The sequence below is a fragment of the Trachemys scripta genome, chromosome 8 (assembly GCF_013100865.1).
Source record: "Trachemys scripta elegans isolate TJP31775 chromosome 8, CAS_Tse_1.0, whole genome shotgun sequence".
Lineage (NCBI taxonomy): Eukaryota > Metazoa > Chordata > Testudines > Emydidae > Trachemys > Trachemys scripta.
This window is the reverse complement of record NC_048305.1, coordinates 69,641,739-69,664,504: the sequence shown is the minus strand read 5'-3', so window position 1 is coordinate 69,664,504 and position 22,766 is coordinate 69,641,739. Positions and strand designations below refer to the sequence as shown.

The window sequence follows — 22,766 nt, the reverse complement described above, 5'->3', positions numbered from 1 at the left end:
GGGGGGGGTGGGGGGGGGGGAGGGAAGGGATTCCTTTCCGACCTCACATATTATCAGTTAGACCCTAAGCACATGACCAAGAACTAGCAAGCTAAGCATGTGTGTGTGTGTGAGAGAGAGAGAGAGACTGTGCAGTGCCACCTCAGAGCACCAGCCCACCTCATCCAGTGTTACATCTCCAGACATAGCCATCTCTGATCCTTCAGAGGAAGGAGACAAAAACAGCATACACTGGACGTGGGGAATCCTTTCCTGACCCCCTACAGATGACTGGCTGAAGCCCTGAAGCATGACCTTTAGGAATATAAGGGCTGGTCTACACTGGGGGAGGGATCGATCCAAGATACGCAACTTCAGCTACGTGAATAGCGTAGCTGAAGTCGAAGTATCTTGGATCGAATTACCTGGGGTCCACATGGCGCGGGATCGACGGCCGCGGCTCCCCCGTCAACTGCGCTACCGCCGCTCGCTCTGGTGGAGTTCCAGAGTCGACGGTGAGCGCATTCGGGGATCGATATATCGCGTCTTAACGAGACACGATATATCGATCCCAGATAAATCGATTGCTACCCGCCAATACGGCGGGTAGTGAAGACGTACCCTAAGACATAAACCAAAAGGGATCCCCAGGGCTGCTGAGCCCTGCCCCTCACATCCATAACTTTGTCTTGCATGAACAATTGCCTTATTTCAGTGCCATAGAATATGAAGCCTAGGTTAAACCTACTCCAAATACTGCCTCCTTGGTCCATGTCTACCCTAAATTAAAAGGTGTGGCAATAAATTCAAAGGTAGGCATTTGTGAGTTAGTTGACTCCAAGGATTTTTTCCCCAGTTTTGATGTTATAGTATTAGAACAGGTGTTCCAGGAACATTCCAGTTCTGGTAAAGCCCACTTATGTTAATAATCCAAAATTTATAAATATTAATATTTTTAAAGGTCTTAACATAGACTCAGTCATCTCAAATATGACAGGAAAGCTTTTAAGATTTATTTGAGAGGTTTAATGATACCTGAAAAATGAAATAAAATTAAAACACAAACATTGAGGAAAAAATACAGAAAAATGTTGAATTGTGTAAGAAACTTAGTAGATTTGTCTTGAGGTAAATCTGAATTAAATTATTTATTGAATTAAAAAGCAGAATGCACTTTACTTCATCTCAGCCAGAGGCACAACAAGCATGGAGAGCAGGCCAGTAAATTGGTTGTATATCAGATTTTAAAAAGACAGGTACAAAGACAGGTACCCTAAATAATTTAGAAAATAAGATGCTCCTGTGTGTAATATTAATGAGACTATGAGATGAACATTTTGTTTTGTATAAAAAACCCTCAGAGTGATAACTCAAATCTGTAAAGAGTTATATGAAGGGCCTTGCATATTATATTATATGATTGCATATTAGAAACAAGTATTGTTTCTTAAAACAATATAAAACAATGTGGCATTTATATTAGATTTTAATTTGCAGGTTACTTTAAGGATTTCTTGATTGCAGAGAGAAAATTTGTTGCATGTAATGCAATTTTTTTCTTCTATTAAGTATAAACTGCAGCTTGAAAATCCATATAAGTTATTAAAATAGTCTGGTTTATTTTCCTGAAATGGTGTTTTTCAGGTAAGAAGATCACTTTACTGTGTGAATTCCATCCTCTTTGATTAAGCACATGACCTATATATTTCAATAACTCACTCAGAAAATGTGCTTTCAAGAATTAAAAGGAGGGAATATTGTTCCTGTAGTTAGAGGATGTTGTTGGTACTCAGAATTCCTGAGTTATTTTACTATCTCTATCACTGCTTTGTTCAACTTTGAGCAAATTAGGCTATATTCATTGAACCATTCACTTCAACTGCAGGGGATATAACTGTGGGCAGAATATGGCTCTTAACCTTTCTGTATTGCAGTCTATAATTCCCTGAATATATATAAGAATGTTTACCTCCATCATAGGGAAGCAATAAAGCTCTGTATAACTTGCAATAATAGTTGTAGCACATGCCATAGCTAGCGTTGTATTCCGTCTTCTACTCTAACCTTCACTTTTCACTTGCTCTTAACTTTCTCTAATTCCTTTTTAGCTGAATTTTTTGTTTTCAGCCCATAGGTAATTTAAAAAAAAATAAAATCTAATTAAAATGCTTTAGCCATTTCTGAGCATGAACAATATTTCTTTTCTTATATGTTCTGATAAGAATTTTGCCATTAGATAGAAACTTAAAAACTGGCTTTCTTTGTAGATCTCAACAAGTCTTTTTTTTTTTTTAATTAAAAAATCAAGAACAGTTTTTAAGAAAATCAGTTCAGAAGTTTTAAAAGTTAGAACACTGAACTCTAAGTTGGCATTTTGTAAAGGTGGAGCTGATTATTTTTTTTAAAGATTTATTCAAAATCAGAATGGGTTTATCATTTGGGGGCACTCTGATGCAGTACGCTTTCAAACAATCTAAACTGCAGCTGCCAGATAGTTTAAGCAGCTCTAAATCTTTAGAGGTCTTAAACGGCATTAGCTGCTCTAAGGATTTAAAGTTGTTTAAACTGCTTAAACTACCTACAGATGTAGCAAGCTTAAGAAGATTAAATTTCTTTAATAGTTAAAAGTAGTTTTAAACCATTCAAGCCTGTCAGTGTCCTTAAGTGTTTCAAGTGGTTTATTCAGCTTTCAAATGGACTTTCAAATAAGGATGGCAGAGGTAAGGACAGCAGGTTCAGGTGAACATAGTTAAGGGTGGCTAGGTTCATCTCTCCAAGCCAAATAGCTCTGGATTTCTGTCCATTTTTTCTTCCAGGCCCCTGCCTCCTCGATAAATTAAATGTGCCTTTTTCCCTCCTCCCACCCAAAAAAAAACCCCAACAACAAAACTCTGGCACAAATTCAAAATTTAATTACACTGCATGCATTTAGTATTTACTAGTCTTGCTTTTCTTGTTAAACATCAACCTTAAAATATTGTAGTTTATCAGTGTAAACAATAAAACATACAAAATGTGCAATCTGGCCAAGTTAATGTCATGAGAGAGATGTTGCCAACTGAAATTTCTGGTTGCTTGGATTCTCAGACTTATCACTTGCATTAAGTCTAGATGTTTGCCTTTTTTAAATAGCAGTAATATTAATAGTACTAATAATACTACAAAAGAATAAGTACAGTCTTATAGACAGAGTTGATGATTGCTTTTTTATCATATGGTATTCCTTTCACTGTTGGGAAAAGAATTCCCACCACTATATTACCACTAAGGGAATGCTTAGTGTTACATTTATTATACTGTCTGCACTAATAGTGCTTTGTGTGCTTTATATTTATCATATTTTAACTTTGTTAATAAAAGATTTTCAGAATATAATGGGAATCTATGAAGATTTGGGGCTTGATTTGGGATCTTATTCTTAATGGACTAGATCCATTGAAGTTAATATGAAATTTTATGTTGATTTCTGTGGGCTTTGGATCGGATCTTTTAAAGCAAAGTTGTTAGTTTGACAACTATATATGAAATGACACTATATAGCATATCTTTTAATATTAGATTGAATAGATGACAGCAAAAGGAAAGAAAGAACAAATGATTGGGATGAAAGGAGGCCAAACAGATAACTTGAAAGGACCTGAACACCTGCCTTGTCTGAACTGTTAATCTGAAAGAGATGTTGAAAATGCTTAAGGCAGGTGGCACTAATTCATCTAGTCTGAGCATGTGCTTTTCAATCAGATAAGGCACTGTGGAAAAAACAAACTGTGGAAGCTTTTTGAGGAAAGTCACAAAAATGAGTAGCATTGTTTGCCTCAGTTCAGTGAGTTTTGTGTATTCTGTACTATGATATGATATAACCATGTGTTTAGTCTTGCACCAAAATTGTGAATGATAAGCAAATTGCTTCAGAGGGGAACCCAGTATCAACATAATCAAATTAAGAATGTGAATCAAGCATTTCTTATTTATGACAAAGTATCACGCTTACAGGCTTAGCTGAAATAGTTATCAAACTTTCTTGATTACTTTGAGATTTCTTGGGCAATTTGATTTAAACAGTAAGAATGGACTGTGTAAGTTTTAACAATGGCAACAATACAATGATTAGGAAAATCATTATCTTCTGTTGTGTTGTCATTCCTTGAAAATGTAAAAAAAATAACATGAGGTAATAAGACCGTACAAGAATATAATATCTTATATGATATTAATTGTATAATATAGTTCAACTTGTGAGTTCAAAGCAGTCTACAAACATTATGTAATGAAGCTTCAATACCCTCCTGTGAGGCAGGTAAATATTATTACACTGATATTTACAAATGGGTGAGCTGAGGCACAGAGACATTAAATGACTCCTCCAAGGTCATGCAGTGAACTTCAATATTTAGCTGTTTGTCTCAGTGTCTCACAGTAGCTAAAAAGATATCCAAACCTAGAGATCAGCTATGATAGTGGATAAGAGGACACTGCAACATGTACTTTGGCTTCACTAAAATGTTGGCTATTGGTTTGCTCACTTCTTAGTCCTGTTTAACATCTTTTTTTTTTGTCTTTCCCCTATTATTATATTATAAATATATACACACCCACTGGGCACCCTGCTTCTGAAAATTTAACAAAATTCTCTGGGCTAACATGCCACATAATGCACAGCGGTATTTGCACATGCTCTCTGAAAAAAAACACTGAAGGAATTTTTCCTTTTTTGTCATAGTAAGGGAATTCCAGACATACTGGATGTTTTCCAAAGATCCCAGAATGAGCGAGCTCACTTCCCTTCCCTTCCCTTCCCTTCCCTGGACAAAGGTAGCAAGTTGACTACGCTCTATGAGACTAATCATTGGGATTGGGGGGCTCAGGAACAGTGGGTCTTATAGAGGGGTTCTCCCACCCAGCAGTGGGACGCAGCCTACAAGTACCTTCAAATACCGTGCATACCCCCAACCAGTCATGACAGAATGAAACACTGACATAATTCCTAGAATGCCATCTCAAAAATGCCACACACTAGAAAGGGTATCACATTGACACATAATCAGTGCTTTCTGTATCTGCCGTGGCATTGCTCACAAGAACTATGGACAGGAAGAAAATTATAGTAAATGGAGTGAAAATCATAGTAGATCTTTCTATGGTAAGTGGTTAGATGGTGGTCCAGGCACATTCATTTTCACACAAAGCATTCATTACACCACATCCCAAGACAAAATAAACAACTATGAGGAAATCCTCACCCCTTTTAAAGTCAATGGCATGCCATCCACTCCAAATGCTTTACAAACATAGTGTTGTGTCCATAAGTTGTTTTAGGGCTCAGTTCATTAAGTACTGCCTACTGGACTCTTATAAATGTTTTCTTCTGGGTTCTTTATTCAAAAAGTGGGAAGCATGGTGTTTTTCCAAATAGATTATGCATTTTAAGCCAGTTTTTTCCCTCTCTCTTTAACTGACAATTTCCCCTTGCATGCCCCAGAAAGGGGAGTTCAAGAGGTGGAACAGCAGGGTGAAACTGAGTGCTCCATCCTAGTTCTAATCCAGAAATCCTGCAAAGGTTAGAAAGAAAAGCACCTAAATTGAGGCTGCCAAAGGCAATTTAAATTTACGTGCCAACAAACAACATAATGAACATATTTACTCTGGCATTCATGAACAAAATGAGCAGTTACTACTGTAGCTGCCAAATCTAATAGTTAGTCTACAGTGTCATTCATAAAATAAGTGCAAGTTAACACAGGAACTTTTCCCCCAAAGGAATGTCTGGACTCTGAGGCCTTGCTTTGGCAAAGAATGCCTATTCTGTGCTAATGGCTCTTAAAGGCCAATGATCCAATGTCCTTCCATGAGTTTTCAGTCACCAGCCCACTGTATTTGAAGGTTCATTAACAGTGTTGCTCTGCTAGTAGTTCCTACCCATTTCATTTCTGCACAAGACATTTTTGGATCATATTGTCACTGTAATACTAACAATAAAAAGGGACTGATTAAAATGTTAGCTTTAACTCCATGGTGCAGCTGTAGTACTTTAATAAAATAACTGAAGAGTTTTGAAACTTTTTTTTAGGCTTATTAGTCAAGATACTGTCACCCCTACTTGTGTGGAGTAGCAATTTATTATGCTCATAATCCCATTGATTATGCTCAATGAACTATATCCTCAGCTGGATAGCTCCATTGCCTTCAGTGAAGCTCTGTCATTTTATACCAGCTGAGGAGATACAGTCTAACATAAGGAAATGTGGAAGAATCTGCCCTAAATATATTTTTTTCTAAATTTCCTTTCATTTCCCCCCCCCCTTGAAATAAAAAGAGATGAACTAATTCTTTAAATGATGATGCAAGATACACATGAAAGGTCTGATAGCAGTTTCTCTTCTACATGTCTCTATTGCTCTGAGAACATATTGATGTATTATTATTGCTTTCCAGATAATAAATACTTGAGGATCTCTAAAAATCCCAGATGTTGACCACATCATCACTCTTTTAATAGGCAAAACAAAAATATTTTCCTTGCCCATATATAATGGGTGTGCTCACAAGCAAACCCACTCAAAATCTGCTTTTATGTCATGGCATGAAGATTGAAAGTTGATATATATATGTTTAATAAACTGCAACACTTTCAATCAAGTGTAAAGAGTGGAAGCAAAATCATGGAATGAAATTGTGTTCCCCCCCTCAAAATAAAAATCCAAAGAAACTTTTTACATAATGTGCTTATTTCATGTCAGAGAAATCAGAGATGGGATGGAGTCACATTACCTGTTACCCACAACTAACCATGTGTAGTCCCCAAAATATCAAGATACCCTTACATAATGTCAACCAGATGATACTTCTGGGAATGATTTTGCAACAACCAACCACAATCTGCATTTTTACCACTGCAATATAACTCCCAGAAGTAGCTTTTAAAATAGACCATTCCTGGCACAGAAGTAAGAAACTTCTCAATGCCGTCCACCTTATGGATCTATCATCAAATATTCATAAAATTCCCTCTGATAGAATGATGAGAAAACCAGATAAAATTACTTAGGTCTGTTCTGTCAGCAATACTCATGTTGCTCCCATTACCATCAATGCAAAGTATGAAGTCATAGCAATGGAAGAATTGGCCTTTTAGTCTAGGAACACAGCCAGTCATATATTTTCCTTCTAGCCAGTACATGTCAGTTATCATCCCACCTCAGAGGTTTGTCACTTAAACAAAGAAGCAACATTTGTTTTATTGTGCTGTTTGGTCCATTTCCCTTCCTTTCTATGCACATGTAAATATGTTACCATGCCACTATTTTTGTAATTACTGTTGCTGTAATATGACAATTGTAATTGTAGCCTGAATTCACCAATATGTTAAACCATACAGTTAATTTAATCTAGAATCTTTGTTAAATGTTAATCATTCTGTCTATTAATTGGTGAAATATTCAATTCAGGTAAACACTCAAAAGTTCAGATGCTTATTTCAATCTCTAGCTAAACCTCTTGATTCTGAAAATTTGAGGGTAGAAATCTCACAAGAAACGTTTTCATTTTTTCAGTGCTTCTTTTCTGGTTGCAGTACAAACTTGTTCTCCTATGCCTGCTACTAAGTGTAACTATTGCCTCTTAAAATAACTGGATCCAATAGTTGTCTTTTGTAAATGTTCCGGATTAAGCAGTGACTTCCTAACACAGAAGCTGAGAGAGTTCATATGGTGAGACACTTTATACACTGAGACAAGTTTAGTGACTAGTTAACAATATGTCTTGCAGTTCTTACTCCAACAAAATTCTCATTTAAGTCAATAGGTGTTTTGTGAGACTGATCTTCACAAAGGCAATGAAAAAAGAATTATTACAGTTTTATTTAATATCAAGCAGTATTTCTCTATGTATGGCATTTGATGGCCTGATTCACTGATCTCTTACACCAGTGTAAATCCAAAGTAGATCCATTGCAGTTAATGGAGTCACACTAACATAAAACTGGTCCGAGAAGAATCAGGCCCTAAATATTTGGTATGTAATTTTTTAAAAACACTCTGTCTGTCCATTTGATTGGCTGCTTCCTGCATTTGTACATGAATGAAAAGCAGGGACATCTCATGATGCTACACTAGTTAATAGGAATGGGCTCTGTGCTGTGCTGCAACTAGCAGAAAAACACAGACAATAAGAAAACACATCAGGAAGCACAGATCATGCAATCTCATGGTGGGGGAGCTTCCTTTGGATTGATGGGGGGGAAAGGTACTGGCTGCTTTAAGGGTCTCCCCCCTCAGGAACTGGAAGCAAGTGGCCAGGGCTGTCTCCAGTTTTTTTGCCGCCCCAAGCAGCAAAGAAAAAAAAAAAGATAAAGCCGCGATCAGCGACACTTCGGCAGCAGCTCTACCGCCGCCGCTTCATTCTTCGACGGCAATTCAGCGGCCGGTCCTTCCCTCTGAGAGGGACTGAGGTACCCACCACCAAATTGCCACCAAAGACCTGGACGTGCCACCCCTAAGCACCTGCTTCCTGCGCTGGCGCCTGGAGCCGGCCCTGCAGGTGGTCAAGAAGAGTGTAAGGTATCACCCGGAGCTGATGACACTCAGGTAGGCCATTGACCTCTGCACACCTAGAGGAGAGTATATAAACCCTGCCCCTCTGAGCTGAGCCCACTCTCATGCCTGATTAGCATGTACGAATTACTGTAGGTTAGTTCCGAGATGAGATAAATAATATAGTAGTGGCCAAATTAAACCACATCCCTTGTATATTGTCTATCTTTCTGCATGTCTGGGACAATAAGAAAACACACCAGGAAGCTGACTTTCTGATAGACTCACCTGGGTACAGTTGCTTTGTTGGGGCACTGACTTGCGCATGTTTTGAAACTCTGTAAGCAACATCTGATCCTTTTGAATCTCTTCTGTTTGTGCAAAATCCTGTTGTTCTTGATATTCCTTCTGGTGATTTGTGAAATTCTAATGCTTTTAGCACATCAACTGGTTCAGCTGAAAAAGTAGCAAAAATAACAACAAAAAGAATTATTCATACTGCAACATTTCAAAAAGGAAATGAATTTTATTGCTATATGCAGGTGTCTAGTCATCAGAGTGGCTAGATCATATTTTGTGTTATTGCAGGCTACTCTTACATTAGAGTATTATTTTAACAGGGTCATTCTCTCATCAAATATCTAGGAGCCCATCATATCCAGTGTAAGTTAGTTAAGATCAGAGTTTTTTTACAGGTCACTTGCTAATTGAGATTTACTATTTCATAAATAATTTGGAAATTAGTGCTTACAACACAGATTCCTTTAACACATGAATTCTGATAACTGGAAATGACTTAACAAGAATTTCATATATTGTACCAACACTTAGCTCCCAAACATAATCTTTTTTGACCCCTAATACAAATATACATTCTGACTACATGTGACTGAGGGTACAGCACCCTTCTCCAGAGGTTGGTAGGGAAAGGGCTAATTGTCTCCCCATCTAGCTAAAAGAAGCATTACAGGAATTTTACAGAGCTGGAGCAATTGTGGGGGATTAATTAATTCACCCTCCACCCTGCTGAACACACTAGAAGTGGGATGTTCTTTGGGGAGTTGGGGGTGCAGTTAGGCTGCAAGAGTCAAGGAGGAATGATTTCTAGAAAGAGGGCTGGGGAAAGTTAGCTGGTTGGGGCTCTCTTTTTTCTAGAATTTGATTGGACGAAACCACACTTCAGATCTTTATTTGGGATTTTCACTGTAGGTAGCCCTGTTGTAATGGTTTGGCACTTAAAGGAGCAGGATTATGTTCACTATTGAGCCTTACAATAATGAACACCACAAAGATGTTTAATCTCCACACAGGCATGAAGAATCATCTCCTGCTCTGAACAGCTTGCCATGCCACCTTATATTCATTCTTATGTATACAGTAACTGTTGCTCAGGCACCAATGTGTCATTGATCTATGAATACAAGCAGATTTTATTTTAGGCATAACAGGATTATGGTGTAAAATATTGTAAAATATGTTGTGATATTGTAAAATATGTCGAAGTCATACCGGGTAGCTCAGAAAAGGAGTAAATAGAGCCTGTTGTTTCTAGGACAATGGTTCACATTATTATTGTGGTAGTGCCTAGGAGCCGTAGTCATGAACCCAGGCCCCATTATGCTAGGCACTGTACAAACACGGAGAAAAAGAGGATCCCGGGCGTTGTCCCTGTCCCAGAGGTCTGACATTCTAAATAATCTAAAACAATCCAATCAAGATTGCTGGTGGCCTGTGGCTGCTGGCTGATGTGAAATAATTTTAAATTCTCACTCCAGGCCCTGGTAAATAAGTGTCCACATAACAAAAACACTCACAATTTGCACTCTTTGGCATCCTTGGTTACTGTTGCAGGGATGCCAAGGATTGAATGGCATGGAGACAGAATTACTTTCCCCTCAAAAGAGGCCCTACAGAATGAATGTGGAAATTGGGTGAGGCAGCTTACATCACATTGCCCATGCTGTACTGCTTCGGGGGAGAAATAGGGATGTCAAGCTGGTACTCTTCATTTTACATATAATATATAGAGAAAAACATAATTTAACTGCTCGTTTTCCATTGGGCCCAATTCTGCAGTCTCTAAGCAGGCAAAATTCTAACCACTTTCTGTAAAGGCAAGCTTTTAAAACTAAATTAAATTACTTCCACTGTTAAAGTTGAGCAAATTCTCAACACAAATGTATTTGGTGAATATATCCCTTCTTTCTCCTGTTCATGAACTGTGAACAGGCAGTAGTAATGCATGTATTCTCTATTGACTATTCATTTCATGAGTCCCCAAATATCAAGTGTGGGCCTGAAATTCAATGCTTGTGAATATTCATTTATTTGAATGAATGTTCACCAACAGAAAATAGAAAGGTTGAAAATACAGTAAAACTAAAATTCTAGTTAGAATCACTGAAATGTTTGTGAACATTTTTCCTCAGTTTGCTCAGCCATAGCCAGTGTTGTCTTCAGTTCTCATTTTGCTTCAGCTCAGCATTTCATAAATCATTCTATCAGTAACACGTGTGAGTGCATTTAAAACTAAAATAGTTCATTCTATTCAGCCAATTGCACTGCCAGCATGAAGCTAGATAATCAAAAGCAGTCAAGTGTGTGGTTAAATCTAACTCTGTAAAATTCCAACTCTGGACTTTCTAAAGTAAAAACGTTCCAAGATTTCCATAATGAGATGACAAAGTATATGGCTCCTTCCATCTGGAGATACGTTTTCAGAAAAAAATACCAGTGAGCTTCTGCTACACTTACTTTAAATAATTCAACCTCTGATATTTTCCTCCTCCATCAAAATTACATTATCAAAAATAAATACAATATTGAATGTTTATCACAAGTTAATACATCCTGAAAGAATCCCTAAATGTACACCTGCTACAAATAAAAGATATCTATTCTACATTTTCCTAAAACTAAATTTAAACATTCTGAAAAGCTAAGTTTCAACATTAAATAATCAAAATCATTGCACAAAATCTAAAAATACCAGCTTTACCTTTGTAAACCTTGGCTTATGCCTTATAAAATCATTCTTATTAATTTCAATGAACATGATATATATTCACTGAACTGTCCCATTACTCATATGGGAGACATGCCAATGCACTTCTACGACCATAAAAGGGTTGGCCAAACTGTTTCTTCAATAACTGATTGGTGTTTTTTGTAATGTACATAATGATTAGAGCTGTTAAAATACTGTAGAATCAATAAATATGAATATCATTCAAATTCCAAATGGCTGCTTAGTTCAACTAGTTTTGTGCCCCTTTTGCTGTTTGCAGACAATTCTACAGACTTCTTTTTCATTACTGTTTGGGTAATGGCTGTTTATTGAATAGCTGAATTGGAATGTCAGCAAGACACAAAAAAAGAGCATTCATCGTTTGTTGTTCTGCTGCTTAAAAAGTGTCAGTCGGGGAGCAGAGCGATATCAGGTGATATAGGTGATGGCTCACACACCACAAACAGCAGATAGTCAAAACTGAATACTTTCCAAACAGCCCAGAAGATGAAATTTATTTCCACAAACTGTTAGTCAAATAATTTGGATAGCAAACATAGCAAGCTTGTTCACAACAATTTGCAAATAGGGAAACTTACTCAAAACAAATAATTTGGCCATCTGCAATAAAGATATAGCTGTTTTGCTAAATAAAAGTTGACCATGAGTAACAAATTAACCTTATCTGTTTTATGACATATGTTGGGGTGACCACCACTTTGCCTGGCATAACAGAAAATACAAAAGCACCTGATTATTAAACTTTAAAAGAAATGGTAATCCAAAATGAGAAAAGGAAGTTCCCTGGTAAACCTACAAAGAAATGTATAAAACGTAGTGCCTTATTCATCTGGGCCTAGGAATCTGCAGGAGGAAATCTCTTTATAATGAATTTTGGGACCCTGTGCACTATGGAAATTGCTGAGGGGTGTAGGGGTACCTTCCTTAAACTAGTCACAGTTTGTGATGTACAAAACAATTGCCGCCCTAGACAAAACTTCAATGTACTGCCCCCCCTTTTCACTCTCTAGAACAGAGGTATTCAGCCTACAGGGAAATATCCCTTGCCTGGGGGGAGGAGGGCAAGATCGGACATCAGATTTTCTGGGTGAAGGATAGGGTGGTGTGGTAAGTGGTCTGATAGTTCAGAGGTTATGGTAGACGTGTGGGCCCATAGCCACCCTGCAGCACCACTCACTCAGATTTGGCTCTGACACTTCTGTCATGATGGAGAAGAGGCCAAATTTGAGTGAATGAAGTTTTAACCAGGCACACCGGGGTCACAGTGCTACAGTTCTGCTCTGGTTTGGCCCGGCCACCCCTCCATCATAATAGTGGGATGGCGGGGCCAAATCTGAGTGAGTAGCATTACTACATGGCTCACGGGGGCGCAGTGGCACTCAGCTTATTGATTTGGGTTTTTCCCCGGTTGTTGAGAGCCTCCCTGAAGTGGGGCCCTATGCAAGTGCCCCAAATGCACATTGGTTAATCTGGACCTGGCTGATATCATTCAACACTTGCCTGTATGAGGAAGCCTGAGATACTAAGGACCCTCCAAGTTTCTATGTTTTTCAGATTTAACTGATCTTAATTTTGCAGGACATTCCATTGCTTCAGTAGATATCAGCCTGTGATAGACCCTCTCACAAAAGCTTCCTTAAAGGGACTCTTGCTCAGTCTGACTCTGGGTGGTACTCTTCTGGTACAATTTCTCCAGCTGGCATTGAAATGAGACAAGGTTTTCACTAGCAATGGAGTGTATTTGAAATTCACCCTTGTCTGTTTACTTCTCCTAGGACAAAAAAAGCTAAAGAAAAATGCAAATAAATATTATGTCATATTACACTATTGCATCCAGGTAGTACATGGCTTCTGATTTGGTGTCTGGGGATGGGACTGTAAGAAAATACCAAACCATTAAAAATGCATGCACAGATCACTGTTCAGATGCACAAAATGGGTGCCTGGGCCTCTTTGAAAAAACTATAATTGAGCATGCAAAATTTAAATACCACATCTGAAAATTTGGTTCTATGGTTGCTGTGGTAAACTGGCAAAATAAGTACAAACCTGTACAAGTCCCTGACCTTGCAAATGGAGCTGCTCACACAATGCCTTACAGCCACAAGGAGTCCCAATGGCTTCAATCGGACCCTACATGGACTAAGCAATCACATGCAGAAAGATCTAAACCCAAGGATGTCCTATTAAAACACAGCTTTAGATCTTAAGAGGCAAATCCTGCCCTCCTGAGGCCCAGATCACAATGGAAAAAACAAGTTTCCATTGTGCTGGTTACCAGACAATGGAGAACCTAGCCAAAGAGATTCTGCTTCCCACTAAATATCATAATGCAGAGTTCTGCAGCACCTCTGTACCATTCAAGGGGGTAGGATTTGGCACAAAGGGACTTATTCTCTCCAGAAGTGTAACTTCCATGGATGTTAATGGATGTTATGCAGGAATAATGAGAGAAAAGTTTCATATTGTTGGATTTGCTGAGAGGACATGGAGGACTGTATTGTTTAAATTCCTTACGGGTGTATTGATAGTTTTTGACAATCATTTTACTCTCCTTAAAAACAATCTCAGTATGTGAGCAAGGGTCATATGTTTCTGTCTATCTTCCATCCATCAGCTTTTTTCAGTTTGTTTGGAAGTTTTGACTAGTTAGCTGGAGACTAGGTGCCCAATATCCTAGGCTAAAGCACAAGAACCTTAATGACATAGTGTCTTTAGAGCACAAACACCTCTGTATCTGACAGATTTAAATTTACAGGGGCAAATTCTACTCTTAGTTACCAGAGTAAGTCTGAAGTAACTCCATTCAGTTAGTGAAGGTATTTAGATTTACAGTGGTGTAACTGAGAGCAGGATTTGGTCCACAGTATTCCATACTGAATGTAGCATTTAGGGCACACTTTGTTATCTTCCACTGCTTTTTAGGCTTGTTGCACACTGGACTAAACAAAAACCATGGAGTAAAATGAACCAGAATGGTACAAATATAAAAATATTAACAGCTTTGAGGAACAACTGAATGTGCAGAACCGTATTCTGAGTAGGAATAAAAGATCAACTTCTCTGTTAGCGTAACTCCATTGAAGATTTTTTTGTGTGGGGAGGTTACACAAACGTAAACCAGTAACAACTAGAAGTCAGTGGAGTTACACCAGCAAAAAACTGGTGTGAGATCAGAATCAGGCCCAGAGACTTTAAATATTGAGGAAGATTTTACCATTTGTATTCAAGATGGCTGCTGAAATGGCATCTGGATTACTGCTGGAGATGCTCTTGATTAAGAGTGATTGTCCTGCACCTTTAAGCAGAGGGGTGTTTGACTGGATGACCAAAAAAAGGGAACGGTGCTTTATGGCTTGGAGGGGGAGAGAAAAATGAAAACTGCTGCAAAAGGGATAGTGTGGTCGCTGACTCATCCCCTAGGAATGGAGGGGTTTAAAAGGTGCAGCCCTGGGCCTGGAGCCTTCCTTTTACATGGAGCAACCGCGGGTGGTCAGTCACCGTTAATGTGCTGTCATTCCATTCCAGATGGGGGCAGACCAACCATGGACGAGGTGGTGTCGGTCAGTGGGCACAGGATTGTTTTGCTTATGTGAATAGGCAGACATCCTAGTGGCCTTAAGGGTTGGCAACCGAGGTCCAGGATGGGACAATACTGTGTTGACGTGGAAGGAGAAGCATGTTATTGGGCCAGCTCATGCCACTGCTGTGTGCTGAGGGGCCCGTCAGCAGTCACTGGCATGATGTGGCACACATTAGAGAACACTATTTGGGAATGTGTAAAGGAGTTCAATTACTGCCCAGAACAAGAAGGTACTTGATGCAGATCTGTGTTGTCAGACGTGCATTCACGCATGGTCTGGCTGAGAGCCGTGGAGCGCCAACTGGGTGGACGAGGCTCGGCAGGTTCTAACAGGGGAGTGGCCAAATCTCTTGGGGTCTTAAGAGGCTCAGCAATTTGGTCACTCTGGGGCACCAAATTATTCAAGGAGTATGGGGTTCCCCCGTAAAACCTGGGAACCCATTTGTTTTGGCCAATTTAGAAGAAGGGGTAGTAAAAGATGTCTGGGAACCCAACTGGGTTGGGGGACAGGGGGGCACCTCCTTGTGGCGGATGTCCAGTGCAGGTACTCCATAGGAAAGGTATACAGTGACCGGATAAATGGCTTGGAAAAGGACTTTAAAAGAGGTGTTTGTTAAAGGAATGAATGGGGGGCGGTTGGGGACTCCTATGATTGGTACAGCAGGGAGTCAACCCCCCCCCATTCTTATAGCCCACCTTATCCCTTCTATGAGGGGGGGATGGTAAGGTCCCACAATGGATTTGCTGGAGTGACCTGGATGGAAAAGAGGAGGAGCTGACGGAAGCCTCCGAGGTATGGTAAGGTCGGAGCAATAAATTTGCTGGAGGGACTTGAATGAAAAAAAGAAGGGGGGCTGGTAAAAGCCCCCGGGTAATTATGGAAAACATGGGGTTACCTTCACTGTACGCTTTTATCTGCCGGGTAGTCCCAGACATCTAATAATAAAGTTGCAGCATGATTAAACCCATGTCAAATATCTCCTGTCTTTCTTTCGGTATAGCCAGATACTCACACAACCCTCTGAATTTAAAGCAGAGTGATCTTATTAAAGGGTCATTAACACTGCAGCACATTTAGGGCAAAGAGAAATTTAAAGGATGTAATAAAACATATATGGAACAAAACTTTTATTTTATATGAAATACAATTGTCCCTTGAATTAAAGTACCCTTTAGTGGATGTTAATTCACAGCCAGTGACTTGGCCATTTTATCATGCTGTCACTTTTTCAGCCTTCACAGAAATAGTTTTCTATGATAAATTTTCAATTCCTGGAAAAATTACATTATGTTTCTATTTATATTTTGGGCCAGAGTCACCAGTACCATCTGACTTTTCTGCACCACTCTGGTGAGACAAATGAGACATAAACTCAAATTAACCGGCCACTTAAATTTGGTTTCCAACAATTTTACATTGCCAGAGCAGCACAAAGTACATGGAGTGTACAGGTGAATCTAGCCCTTTTGGGGGAAAAGAGATAGGAAGGGGTGGTTTTTTGGTCACCACTTCCAGCACTAGATTTCCCACAGATACAATGATTTTTTAAAAATGCACAGTGCCCTACTACTTCTTATGGATTAATAACCCGTATAATTTCATTTAAAAAAATAAAGGGCATTTATACTTTGAAAAGTGACTTTGTAAAAATGACGATAGGATTCCATCTTTGGAGCAGACTCTGATCCCCTTACTCACAGAGAATAGTATCTTGCCCTCCATTAACTTCTACACAACATGTGTATGGGGTTAAGAATCTGGCCTGTATTATTATAATTACTCCTTTGGAGCAAGATTCCAATACCTCTATTCATGTTGCATAGTATCTTATTCTGCAAGCAGTACCATTGATTTCAGTGGGACTATTCTAGGAGTTATGTACTACTCATTGTTGGTAATGGCAGCAGACCATGGGTCTTCATATTTAGTATTTTATAGTGCCATAAATATACACAGCGCCTTACACACAAATATGAGAGAAACCTATTTTCCCCCACCTCCTTCTGCCCCAATATGTGGCCTACAGTCTCGGTTAATGTGTGTGGTTTTCCCCTCCTCACTGAGGAAACTCCATGTGTAGGAGGTGCCAGGGCAGGGCCAATACAGGAATCATGCTGTCAAAGGGGTGTCAGAGTGCTGGGGGAGCCATGCAGCAATAAAGAAGCTCAATTCCTCCAACCAGATGGCTTGTGCCTCTAGCTGATCCTCCAAGGGATCTGGAGCTTCACATTCATAGACTGGAAAAGGAGAAGGAAATCCCCACAGCCTGTCTGACAGGAGCATCTGAGGCATACTTGGTTAGTTTAAACCAATGAAACTCCATGCCCCTTGTGGGAATGCTCCCTGTAGGTGAACATAGAGCACTAAGTTAGACAAAAAACAACCAAAAAGGGGAGTGGTTGTAACAAAGTCATGAGAATTTACACTGTTGAAGTTTGGTGTGCTTTATGGAATTTCTGGATTTTTTTCAAGTTAAAGGCAAGAAGAGATGGCTATTACCTTTGAGTGGTGCTATATTAAATATTCTCGGTTTACAAGAATGTTATCTCTAACTGTGATTTCTGCAAACTCAATCTGGGATCAGAAAGACGGACTGTCTAGTTCATGCATAAGCAGCCATCATTAAGATTCTAAAACTATAAGAAAACCTAATTAACCCTCCCATGGTTGTGTATTTTCGGAAGGACTAAAAGGTAACACAAATGTATTTTATTCTCTAACGTATGCAGATATTACTTTGGATTTACAAAGGGGCAGATATTTTGAGTTAAGAAGGTGATAGTATCTGACTATAACCATGCTTTAAGACTAATTTTATTTTAGTAACTTAGTGGTCAAGAAAATTTCTGGATTTACAATGGTGGAGACTGGAATCTTCTTTCTAGTCACTGAACAACTGTAGCAGAGGCAACAGAAAAGTTTCCAAGGATGAAAGGTTTTCAGTCTCTATGCCTATTCGGTATTTGGTCCCTCTGTTGCGGTGGCAAAAATGGTACAACTAGTGCTAGTTAAGGTGGTAGTTTTGTGATATGAGACTTCCAAAAATTTCACAGAACTTATCAAATCTATGCCATCCATCCTTGCCTACCAACCTGGGCTGTATTCAAAGTGGTAAGCTAGAGGTAAAAAGTTCCATGTCCAATGATCAGTAGCTTTTCCCATTAAATAATTACACATTTTTGAGTAATAGCTTCTGTGCTTTACATGAAAGTTGGAAAACTATTTTTAATCAGTTTAAAACAATAATATTTGGGCCAAGGGTCTGTTGACTTTCAACCTAAAATGGATTTTTACTACAAAGCGTAAGAAAAACCCTGACAGTCACATTCTTGGGTTCCACTATAATACTTAGAGAGAGATAAAATCATGTCACCATAACAACTGAATAAGATTTGCTTGACTCAAGCTATCAGTAATAACTAAAGTAAGTGTAATGTGTCATCCTTAGTGGACCATGTACATATACATACCAATGGGATTGATCCTCAGTTGGCTAATGGAGCTGCACTGTTTTATACTAGCTGAGGTTCTGGCCCAATCATTCTGAGCAGTTAATATGTGTAAAAGCAGCAAAGAGTCCTGTGGACATGCATCTGAAGAAGTGAGTATTCACCCACGAAAGCTCATGCTCCAATACATCTGTTAATCTATAAGGTGCCACAGCACTCTTTGCTGCTTTTACAGATTCAGACTAACATGGCTACCCCTTTGATAGTTAATATGTGTATATCACATCCTTTACAACTAGGTAAATAAACCACTTATCACCTCAACCCATTTTTTAACATTCATATCAACTACCTACACAATATCTTGGACACAATATCTTTGTCTGCTTTTGCTGCAAAACAAGAGATTGATCCAAGCTCAGACCCTTGCTACTCCTGTCTAGAGAAAGACAATATAGAATACCTGGGCACTTCACTGTTGGGAATTATTATTTGAGGAAGAGTAAATCTTCAAAGTGCTGTGGTCTGATCCCTGCTCAAAAACACCTTTCTTCACTTTAACAGGCTTGTCAGTTACCAACCAGTACCTAACCCCACTCCACCTTCCTGGGGATGGTCATTGAGAAGCTGGTTATAAGACAACTCCATCACCAGTGGATATTCTCCAATAATCTGGCTCTTAGTCAATTGTGTTTCAGACCTGGATTTGGACAGATAGTCTTCATGGTCAACAGTGACTCAAGGCAATGGACTGAGGTCAAATATCCATACTAATCCTATTAAATCCATCAGTAGCCCTCAATGCACTTGATTGAGGAAGTGTTGCTTTCTTGACTGAGGATCCTGTGGCTGGGACAAAATTCCTTTTCATTGGCTTTGATCATTCCTTTAAGAGACATCCCAGAAGCCTATGATGGGCAATTGTTCTTCTCACTTGTGAAGTCCCATCATGTTGATTCCCCCCCGCCCACACACACACACGTGGATCTTGCCACAACCAAAGACCACTTAAAAGCTTTAGCTTGTGAAGAATTTGGTTATCCACATTTTAGGTAGGGCAAACTAATTTCAGCACATTGTAATCTGCCCCTTCGCTGCATTTTCAGATTCAATTAAAAGTGCTAGTGACTGAGCATTATAATGCTCTAGGATAGAGTTATGTTGAAGATTACCTCTTTCGTTATCCCATATCACCTCAGCTGCATATAGAAGGAAGGGATCTCTGACAATAAGATAATTGTAGTGGCAGCCCTCTGGATCGGGAATTCATTCTCATCAGAAATCTCACCGAGCCTGAACCTGACTATACTTAGATTAAAAATGTATCTTTTTGCTCAAGTGCCTAATAAAATATAGGTGTTGAAATCCTCTTAGCAATTAGTTTTTGGGCTGGTAAATCTTTAGCTCTGTTCTCTTCAGTTCTGTGAGAGAATCAGACAATATACTCCCCATTTGGGGAAAAGTACTAGACCCTCGTCACCTAAATTATGTATAAGGCTTCCACCTTTTAAATAGATGTATTAATAAATGACAATAAACAATTTTACCAGGATTCAATTACTTTACATAGATACAAAAAGAAAAAAGAAAAAGGAGAGACAGGAAGCTGTACACTGAGTTGTCCAATATATTTTTGCAGTTTGTTGAACTTTTTTCTCTTTCATACAGAATGAACTATATTGGACAGATATTGATTTTCCTCTTGATTTTGCAGTTATTCATCAATAATGTCCTCACAATCAATGTTTAAGTACCAATTCATTAGAAATGCCCCATCCTAAATAGAGTGTAAGAGTTGGAGCCACTAAATACAGTAGCCCAGATTTGTCCCTGGAGTACACAAGAGATTAATTTGGCCCAATAATATTAGCTTCTGAAATGTTTTTTGTTTGTTTTTTACTTTGTATTGTTCCTTAGTAAATACAGTTACATTATGTCGGCAAACCGTTTTGTTGGAATTATCTCAAAACTTCATTACAAACCAGAACTCAGAGGGTGGACTTACTAATCTTTCTTCATTCCTAAATTTAGGTTTTTTTAAGTTTACTCTTGTTTTATTTGATTTTTAACCCTATTAAAAGGCTAGCTACCATTCAGCAGTGAGATTCTAAGAGTTTAAAAACATCCATACCCAGTGAATATTGATGAAAAGTCTTCAGGTATTTATTATTTATGGCCAAGACTTTCAGAAATGGGTGCCTAAAATTAGACACTTAGGTACATATTTAGGTTTCTAAATATGAGGTGCTGAGTGCTCAGTACTTTTTAAAATCACACTATTACTTAAAAAAGAACAGAAGTACTTGTGGCACCTTAGAGACTAACAAATTTATTAGAGCATAAGCTTTCGTGGACTTGGGCTGTAGTCCACGAAAGCTTATGCTCTAATAAATTTGTTAGTCTCTAAGGTGCCACAAGTACTCCTGTTCTTCTTTTTGCGGATACAGACTAACACGGCTGCTACTCTGAAAACTATTACTTAAAGACATAAGAGCCTAAATTTAGGGTCCTAGTTTTCTAAAATCTTGGCCTCTGTTTTTCAGCACCCGTCCAAGGTTTTAGGTGCTTAGGACACTGCCATTAGATTGTAATATTATCTATGAAGTAAGCTAATGGCCCTAGGCCAGCTCCTATTGGGCACATATCCAAATAATAAAAACTACTATTACAAAAGGTTTTATCTGGCACCAGTTTTGATCATCTTCTCAGAAAGGCCAAAGATTGAATGGGCCTGGAGTCTAAACTATCCTTTCTCTCATAGTGATTAATGAGACACATTGGTAGGGGAGAACAGGGTAACTTGAATTGTCGCTGCCCATGCTCTGGGTCTGTACAGTGCAGTCCAGAAAAAGAGAGAAATGTGGGGGGCAGAAGAAAAACTGAAATGCCCATTGTATGAAAGCTTTTATACAGGTTTATTTTGGCTACCATTTTTCAAGCTCTGTTTTAAGCAGTTCTTCTTTTTGCATTACTTCTCAAAGATTATATTATCAGCCTGATCTCTAATTCTGTAAACATTTAGCAAACAGTTTAGTTTAATAGCTAAAACTGACCTTCAATAACAGGACAGACCCTAAGTAGCCAATAACTAGTTAATCAATGGGGGAGCATTTACTAACAGCTCTCAATTTTGATATGGTTAGCTAGAGGTAGAGCATTTTCAATGGAAAGTCCTTGACTTTTCGATTCACGTCCCTCTCTGGTTGAACAGACTCTGAGTCTGTTGGCATTTAGGGTACAGTTCAAAATGCATGTACTAGTACAGGCATTTGCCATATAAGGGTGGTTGCTGGTTTTGTAATGCAGTGACCCTATTCATCTTTTTTTATGTTTATATCGGAGTAGTTTTTAATGTTGTACATGCACCCAAGGACAATTGTGATGGGCAAAGGAAACATAAACAGTAATTAATATTAATGCTTAGTATGTTTAATCTGCAGTACCAAACATAAACACTTTATTATTATTATTATTATTATTATTATTTATTATGTTTCATCTGCCCATCCCAAAGTGCTTTACAAAAGTGAATATTTAGGATTTGCCCTATTTCACAGACTCAGAAAATGAGGCACAGAGAGGTTAATTTTCAAGTTTTAGAAATGAAGTCTAAATTATCTAGTTGGAGAGGGTGTGCAACAACTCTGAAAATCAGTTTATCCTTATCTAGATGCCTAAATATGAATTTAAAAGATTAACTTTAGGCACCCAGGTTTAAGATTTTGACCCATGACTGCTACTTATAGGTGAGAAATGTAGTTCTTTTAATCACTACAGTTTTATTGCATATTATCTTAAAGAGCATTCAGATAAAAATGCCAGGGGCTGATGGCATTTCCACGAGGGGTAGGACACTGTTGTAGATCACTTCAATATTTGGTTGCATATGAAGAACAGATTATCCAGATGCATACAGGAATGCTTTAAATATTTACTTCACTAACAGGTGGGCTCTTTCAAAAGTACTCAGAACTGGCCTAACACTGTTTCACAGAAGTCCAACACTGAGAATTCTACCACTGACTTTGTCAGGAGCAGTTAGGCCATTGCAGAGCTCTCTTAATTCATTCAACATTCTTAAATTATAATTCAAAGAAAATGAAAGCACACTGTGAAGCTATTTGATTTATTTTAGGTGACCATGAACAAGTAATTGTCTCTTCGCAGAGCCCAAAAATGTAAAACACGTGTAGTAAAA

General features: G+C 38.6%; 1 protein-coding gene across 2 annotated transcripts in view; it reads right to left on the bottom strand.

The window, feature by feature from the left end:
* The window catches only part of COL11A1 (collagen type XI alpha 1 chain), a 240,885-nt gene that overhangs the window by 210,866 nt on the left and 7,253 nt on the right, over nucleotides 1–22,766 (bottom strand). For both annotated transcript variants that reach the window (XM_034778961.1, XM_034778960.1), the window contains exon 2: nucleotides 8,796–8,963. In XM_034778961.1, coding sequence (XP_034634852.1) covers nucleotides 8,796–8,963 — 168 coding nt within the window. The remainder of the gene's footprint in view (nucleotides 1–8,795; nucleotides 8,964–22,766) is intronic.